The sequence below is a fragment of the Sinocyclocheilus anshuiensis genome, unplaced genomic scaffold (genome assembly GCF_001515605.1).
Source record: "Sinocyclocheilus anshuiensis isolate Anshui unplaced genomic scaffold, SAMN03320099.WGS_v1.1 scaffold100, whole genome shotgun sequence".
Lineage (NCBI taxonomy): Eukaryota > Metazoa > Chordata > Actinopteri > Cypriniformes > Cyprinidae > Sinocyclocheilus > Sinocyclocheilus anshuiensis.
In genome coordinates, this window is record NW_015555725.1 from 455,193 (window position 1) to 464,181 (window position 8,989).

The 8,989-nt window shown below is 35.9% G+C and overlaps 1 protein-coding gene across 1 annotated transcript in view; it reads right to left on the minus strand.

Moving 5' to 3' along the window:
• Positions 1-8,989, minus strand: part of LOC107672621 (transmembrane protein 132C-like) — a 301,164-nt gene that overhangs the window by 101,013 nt on the left and 191,162 nt on the right. The window contains exon 3 of the mRNA XM_016465893.1: positions 7,746-7,886. Coding sequence (XP_016321379.1) covers positions 7,746-7,886 — 141 coding nt within the window. The remainder of the gene's footprint in view (positions 1-7,745; positions 7,887-8,989) is intronic.

The window sequence follows — 8,989 nt, forward strand, 5'->3', positions numbered from 1 at the left end:
CACACACACACACACAGAGACTGCTAGTGTAAGTTGTAAGTCAGTGTTAGTTCTCCCAGGGCCTTTCCTGATGTTTCATCTCTCTTCTACTCATGCTCACAAACACAAATCTACCAGGACAATTGGTAATTTAACCCTGGAGAGTTGTAAAATATTTCAAAGAGCAATTTATGACCAGAGTAACTCTATGAATGGACTTTATAAACCCACAGCAGAGTCGCTCTTGATTTAGAATCACTCGCACAGTGGCAGATGATCAACAATAATCAAATTACCTAAATGAAAAACATAAACATTTCATTACAATTTTTGTTTACTACATCAAGGAATAATTTTAATACGTTATTCTACAGTGAGGTTCCAGATACTTTTATAGCCTTTTTACAATTCTCCATAAATTTGTCACATGGCATTTTTATGTTAAAATAATTGAGTAAAAATATATGCAGGTACATTTACTAAAGATGTCCCGATCAGGTTTTTTGTGCCCCCAATCCGATGCGAGTCATTGAATATTGAGTATCTGCCAATACAGAGTCCAGATCCGATACTTGTATATTCCTATAGGAATGTATGTTTGGTGCACATTTCAAGTACATTAAAGCTATTAAAATCAATCCAATGTATACGGAGTTGTGCAGAGAGTAAAATAAATATATGTATGATGAAAGTTTAAGCATATATATTACAAGATACATACTCTCTCTCCATGTACTGTATATATATATGCACACACTGTATACAGACATTGGCAGACGCAAACATGCTACAAAGGTAGAGTTTGTAAAGTCTGTAAACAGACTGTGTGGTCACAATTATGAATATGGGACTACTGATATAATTTTCTTGTATTTTATATGTACAATGAGCAGAATAATTGCAACATATAGTGGAGATATGGTTAGAAAGCATGAAGCTTGCGGTGTCAGAATGCCAGATAATCTGACGGCAGATAAAAGTAAACGATAAATGAATGATGGTTACATAAGTGCACATCAAATACACTAAACATGACGCGCCAGAACAAACCTCACTGTTTTTCACGCGTCACACGCACATTTGAGCGTCTTATTTTTCTTATGGCGGTTGGCAAACCCACTTAAAGGTGCATACCGCCTCCTACTGCACGACACCGGCATGACAGATGATGTGAAGGATCAGACTGAGGAGAGCCGATACCGATCAGTTAAAAAAAATATGCTTGATTAGCCCCAATCCCAATCCTTGAGACTGACTCGGGACATCCCTAACATTTCCACAAAAGTTATTAGTGGAAAAATTTTTTAAAATAGAGCATAATATATGTATAAATACACACACATACATACTTATATATATATATATATATATATATATATATGTGTGTGTGTGTGTCTAATTAATCTAATTAATTAATTATGAAAATAATGCAATATAATAATATTAATATTGTATTATATTTTAGACACAATATTGTGTGTTTTGCTCAATTTTGCCAACAAAAATATTACCTATAAATCCACACCAGAACTGTTGTGTGTCATCGAGCAACACAGCGGTGTTTCATTTATGAATGAACCGGAATTTGGAACGAATCATTTGATTTAATGATTCAATGACCCATTCATGAAGAAAGCCATTTACTTCATTACTTCATTCCACATTAATAAAAAAAAAAAACTAATTAAAGTGAAAGTTCACAAAAAAAAGCTACTTTTTGTAAAGTCTGCTAGATGCTTTTCTCATTTAACACAATAATGGCTTTAAATGATCTTTTGATGGTAATTTCTGAGCCAAATTTGATATGTGATTAATTTGTGATTAATTAGTTTAATTAATCGCCACATCATGTAATTAATTAGATTACACATTTTAATCAATTGACAGCCCCAATATATATATATATATATATATATATATAAAATTATTATTATTATTATTAATATTATATATATATTGCCTTACCCTATTTATATGTGTTACAAGACTGAAAAGCTAAAGGTGAAGTTTTTCTCTGACTTTTTTCTGCAGAAATGGCAACAAACGTTCAAACCAAGAAACTTCAAAAGAGTGTAACTAATTCCCCTTGCTATTCGAGTGGCTTTAGACTTGTGTCTCAAAGCATTTGGTTAGTGTGCATTAAGATAGTAGCTGTAAACTTCAGCGGGGTCATGGGTTACCCATTCCACAGCATTACGCTTCAGTGGAGTACTCTGGTATACAAGCCATTACCTCTCTCAGACACTCACACAGATGGAGGCAGGAATCACTAACCACTCGCCTGTCCTATTGCCCCTGTCCTATTAACCTCGATCCTCTCTCTCGCTCTCCCCCTCGGACTGTAGCCTTCAGCGTATAAATACATTGAGTTTTTATACATGTGATGCATTAGTCTTGTGGTATGTGGCCTAGACTGACCAGCTCACTGCCCTACAGTTTACCACAGTTGCTTAAGCACTTTCATATGTGAAAGGAAGAAATAAGCAAGCAAGAAAGAGAAAGGAAAAAAAAAGAAAGAAAGAAAACCCTGGATCTATCTATCCATCTATTTTATTATAGTTACTTTTTAAAATTTGTTTTATGTTTGTTGTTGGTGAGGTTTGAGGGATTGCTGAACTTGATTTATACAGAAAAAATACTTTGAGAAGGAAAGAAAGAAAGAAAGATTCAGAATAACAATGGACAAAAAGATTAAACCTAGGATTAGCAACAGACGTTTGACTTTGAGCTCCAAAAATTACATAACCACCATAAATTTGTTAAATTCCAAATATTCAAGAGCACAATATCAAGAGCACAAAAAGGTACATTACAATAAGCAAAAACAACCAATAATCAAGACCCTCCCCCCTTTTTTTCTTTCTTGAAACCCCCAACAACAACAATCTTGAAAAAAACCTAGACATATGTAGGAAAAAAATGTATTAAAAATATAATATAAAAAATAAGATTTCTAGACCTGGAAAACTCCATGGGCATATTGAATAATGAAAACAGATTTTTCTAGTTATGTCAAGCTCTAAAATATTTTATGGGGTAGAAATAAGTAAAAAAAAAAGAAAAAAATTTTAATCCTTATCCAGTAAATCACAAAGAATTGGAGTCATGGGGTTATCAAACATTGTTGTGAAAAAATCACTGCCATAAAAGTATCTTAAAAAGTAGTCCATATGCTTGTGTGCTATTTTCCAAGTAGGGCTGTCAGTTTAATGTGTGTTTAATTTATTGACAGCCCTAATTCTAAGACTTCTAAAGCTTGACAATCTTATTATGTTGCTTTTTTGTTGTATCTGGAGCTTAAAAGTGTACGCCATTCACTTTCTTTGAACATAGCACCTCAGAAATTCTGCTAAACATCTTCACTGCTTTAAGTGATTGAGAAAGTATTTGTGTTTTCATTATCACATTTACTCACATTATCATATTTAGGTCAAAACCCAGCATGTGAGTGTCTACCATTCTGTGCTCGACTCTCTCTCTCTATCTCTGCTCTCAATGACCCATACATTTCTCGAATTTTATTTCCCTGTATTTTCATTAGCTATGGCTGCGCAACCGAGGGAAATATATTCTGCCTGCTTGTGTGTGGCAGTAAATCAATACAGTGAGCGCTAGTCTTCTCTCCTCCTTATGTAAGACTGTCATCCCTCACTTCCCTCTCACTCTTTAGCTGTTTAAATTTCTTCATGTTCACCTGCCGCAAACATCCAAAGCTATTTCAGCATTCTGAAGAAACACAGTCAACAACACAAGATGGGAAGTGTGTCATGACGGATGACACAAAGGATCTAATGGATTAACTAACTCTGTATTGTAGATCTGTAATGTTTAATAAGTCATTATGAAAAGATGAGGGACAGATGAGAGTTTTACATGCAATGAACCATTTCTATAAAGTACAAATTTATTCCTGTGATGTCAAAGCTGAATTTTCAGCACCTGTTACTTCAGTGTCACGTGATCCTTCAGAATTAATTCTGATTTGGTGCTTAATTATTATCAATTACTATTGGTGCTTAATTATCAAAAAGTATTCCTATCATTATCAATTTTGAAAACATTTTAAATATTTTTATATTTTATAATATTTTAGCTAATATTTTTGTGAAAACGGTGATACATTTTTTCAAGATTCTTTGATGAATAGAAAGTTCAAAAGAACAGCAATGATTTAAAACAGAAATAATCTGTAACATTATAAATGTCTTTAACGTATCCTTGCTGAATAAAAGTATTAATCTAATTTTTTACACCAAACATTCATATGGTACATCATTGTTAGAAATTATAAAAAAAATTATAGAAATTTGGGACATGTCTATCTAGTTTAAATTCTAGTTTAAAATCTGATAAAAATAGTGTGATTTTATTATTTTCTAGCAATAAACATTTAACACAAAAAAGACAAGATAAAAACTAAAACAAAACAAAATTAAACAAATCAAGTAATAGGTTTGCACACAAACAATTGTATTATTGCACAATAAAATCAATTAATTATTAAAATAGTATTTTACAACATTCGATTCAAAGACTCAAATTCCTATCCTGAGAGATTTGACATGTTTAAAACTAGGTACTTTTGATATAAAAAAGCATAATATAACAGCATAATATATTATCTAACATATCTAGTTCTCACAACAACAACTCATGGGATCTGTGTCTCTTATGAAATCACGGGACACCTAAGAGTACTGTATTCATGGAATGTGCCGCTGAACAGTGGAACTGAAAGGAAGGAGTTTCGCCCCTCTGTTTACTCAATGGCAAAAACACAACTTCTCTCTTTGCTTCTCTCTAGGTGCTGTGTTTGTGCGACAGCCGAACGTGTGATCAGAATAAACTAATAAACCATCTCTTTCTCCCTCCATCTCTTCTGTCAGCGTGTGACTCACACCAACAACTGAATCAGAGAAGCATTTAAGTGCAGGAACCAATTTTCCCCACCTTATAAAAACCACATGAGTACGAGAGCCGAGCAATTACCGGCGACGATGACAGCTTTAGGGTGACACTCGTGTCGTAAATTTCTCACTCCGCATGCCGTTGGGAGATTTCTACATGCTTTGGATATCAGGACAGACTCCCATAAATCGCAGAAACGTCTATTAGAATTCCCATTCCGGCGTTCCTCTCTCCTAACCCATCTCCTCGCGCTGCCTGGGGATCTAACCTAGAGCGGTGCTAACGGTGCCGCCGTCATCAGGGTGACTGCTATGGGAAGACGAGAGGGACTGCGAGGAGCTAATTTGCACAGGAGGAGGAGAGAGGGGCTGAGGAGGCTGCCGACGATATGCAGAGGATTCGCTGAATGGTTGAGAAAGGAGAGGAGGAAATGCACGGAGGAGGACTCGCGAGGCCTAATCAATCAAGGAGTGTGTGTGGTGATTAAAAAAGCACGCAGGTGGAATTTGTTACACTGAAGAGTTTTCTCTCCTCAAAGGAAGAAAAAGAGCCAGTGAGTGGCAGAAACTGAAATAGGAGCCCAGATTAAGAAGCCTTGGAGCTAATCATTTCTCCTACAATGCTCTTCAACACTCCAACCACATTGTACAAACCAAAAAAAGTTACCAGAAAAAAAGAGACCTCTAAATAGTGTGAAATTTCAAGTGATGCACCTTATATTCTGTGACTGAGCATAAAAAAGTGAGTCTCACGGATGTCCAGGTCGCATTTCTCAGTTTCAAAATATTTAATGAATTATTATTTCAAGATTCAAGATTCAAGATTTTTTATTTGTCACATACTGTACATGGTTATATAGGGAATATATGACCAGCAGTGAAATGTAAGTCAGGTCCGCTCCATGGACAGTGCAATTATTATGGTATACAAATTTAATTTGTATACCATTAATAAAGAACTTATTTAATTTGTAGTTAACTAGTAAAGTATTTAAAAAATAACCCTTCTAGGGTATTGGTGTCTGGGCTTATTTATTTATTTTTTAAAAGACATGAGATTTTGTGACTTCCTACACTTGTTATACTTCAGTACAGTAAAAGAACTAAAATTTGTTACAATAATAATTTCATAATAAATCAAAAAGCAAGACATGAAAAAAACTAGGGAGTTGAAATGGCAACTGCCAATCCTCTGCTGCCATCTACTGATTATAATGGTAATTTCATGTCAATTTCATCTTAAAAGTCTTTGTTTTCTGCCAGGAGACATTTTTAAAATATTTTTAATGTGAACTTTATGAATGAAAAGTGAATCTTTAAAGGGGTCGTAAACTGAGAAATCAAATTCCCCTTGCTCTTTTGACATATAACAGGTCAATGTACTATAAAAATATTCTGTAAGTTGCAAAACTCAAAACTTTCAAAGTTCAAAAACAGCTTTTATTGAAACCAAGCTCAGAAAACGACTCGTTTTGGAATGTGCCACTTAATGACATAATAGTGTGACAAAGCACCGCCTCCGCAGGAGATCAATGCCTGCTTCTACTTCACTGGCTCTTTAGCTCCAGCCACTGATGCATGTTTGCATGTCAGAAATAGAGCGGGACATCAGTTTACTGTCAGGTATTTGTTGTGTCACACCGTGCTGCATCCAGTGTAGACAGAATCGCCGATTATAATAATTCTGTTGTCTATAGCCACATTGCGCCGCTCGCGTCCAGTGTAAACACGGGGTAAAATTAGCAAAGACCTCCAGATCATGTCAGTGAAACACTGTTTGTTTGTTTGTTCGCTTTGCTTTGCTATGAATTCATTTTTTAAACTAGACAGTGTATGATGCAGGCTTTTCAGAGAGCCTGAAAGTAAAGGATGATGCAGTGCTGAGTCTGCCTAGAGTGGATCCAACAGTAATGTTACACATAAGTTTGAGTAAACATGCTTTTACCACTACTGCATTGTCTTTTCCAGACCGTTTGATATATACTGAGCATTTATGAGTTTTTAACCCAAATGACCCATGTTGTTTTCAGAGTATGTCAAAGCAGCGTCCATCTGTTATTTTAATAAGCGAAACTGTTAGCCAATCATAGCAGTGGGCATTTCTTTCGAGTCTTGAATGCGCCCTGTGACTTTTAAAGTGACTTTTACTGCACAGCTGTAGAGTTGAGAAATAATAAAGGCTTTAAAATATTATGTGTTTTAAAAATGTGTTCATGACTATGACGGTACAGTGGGTACGGAAAGTATTCAGACCCCCTTAAATTTTTCACTCTTTGTTAATTTAAGGGGGTCTGAATACTTTCCGTACCCACTGTAAGTTATTGATTATCAAAAATACCATTATGATGTTGTTTACGAGATAGCATCGCTAGCTAGCTAAGGTTAGCCTAAACAGTTGTTTAGTTGTCAGCATTTAAATGTACAATTACGTGTCTAGTTACTCTCCTAGTATTACCAGGCTTGGCATATAAAATTATATGTTGTTAAATGTTGTTCATTAACATGAAACTGTATGTTAATGCCGCTATCATTATTTACGGTGTTGCAATTATTTTGTCGCTAAGTTTCTGACAAGAACGAGGCAGGAGAGGTTTCTGTGAGGGTCTCAAGAGTCTCTACCTATATATCACAACATCAAATGAGCTTCACCGGAAGTTTACGAGCTGGCTTATCTTTATGCCTGAAGTTCTAAAGAACGCTCCATGCATATGGTCAATTAAGCAAGTTTTCTTAATTAGCTGGTTCAGGTGTGTTTAATTAGGGTTGAAGCTAAACTCTGCAGGACACCGGCCCTCCAGGACCGAGTTTGGAGACCCCTTTTGTAGAGTAAGCAGTGATTGACATCATAATGGCACTTACTTCTCATTGGTGGAGCTGGCCTTCCTCTGGCAGAACATGGACAGGGAGGAGGAGCCAGGTATTACTTCTTGCTTGATTTCCCATGCTGCCAGATTACTGGGCTTCACCACCATGAAATTAATGCCTTCCCCATACTGGACTCTAAGGAAATCAAGAACACAGGATTTGAACACTCTAAACAACACACCCATAAACTTATTCACTTAACAACTTCATACATATCATGCTCAAACACACATTTTTGTTCCCTTTCAGTCAGTCACGTTCGACGTTACGTCAGTCGTGACTGACGAATTGGGATCTCGCCAGTCCAGATACCTCCTCATTAAACAGGGGGGTATCCCCCTTGCCATGCTCCGCTCTAGCTCCTCCGGCCGGAGGGCTACTTCGGTTCATGGTCTAGACGTTTTTAATTTAGAAAATGCAGCCCCTTAATGATAACATATTGCTTTTTTATTACCGGTTTAATAAATAATCAGCTACTAACAGCTATAAAATCCCTAGCAGGTGACTCACATTAATATTTAGTCTTAATTCTACATCCAATTTTAGAAAAGCAACCACATGGGGGTGTATATCACACTTTTTCAAGAGTTTTACAGTGTTGGTACAGCTCTGTGGAATAAAATGGCTAATACATTAGTTAGCTAATGCATATTAAACACTGCTGTTCTGGTGTACATTTATGTACTTTAGAAAGTATACCGTATACATGTATATAGTAATATGTGGATGAGGATATGTGCATTTTGTATTGATAAATCTCTGTCCTCTGGACTTGTCTGCTGACTCATCTAGTCATCACCTTGGCAAGACACTGCAGACTTTATTAACACACACACACACACACAAACCACTATATCTGCCTTTCATTGGCCTTGGAAACATCAGAGGTGAGATTTCCTAACTTAAACAACACTGCAAGCTTTCCTCAGTGGCTCTCTCACTCTATTCTCATGGTCTGGCATTACTATTTATTCAGAGTCTGTTGTTAGTGCTTTGGCTGAGGACAGTAAGGATTTTCCAATCAAAATGCAAACAAGAGAGAAAAATCTTAATTCATGATTACTGTATGTGTACTGTTAAAAAGATCAGTCCTCTTTTTTTCTGAGTTTGGTCTCCTCAGACTTTAGTTTATAAGCTGTACTGAAATGACCTACAGAGTAGGGCTGTACGATATTGAAGAAAAATGCGATATGCGATACCTTGTTAAAAAATGCGATATTCGATATGCGATACGATAT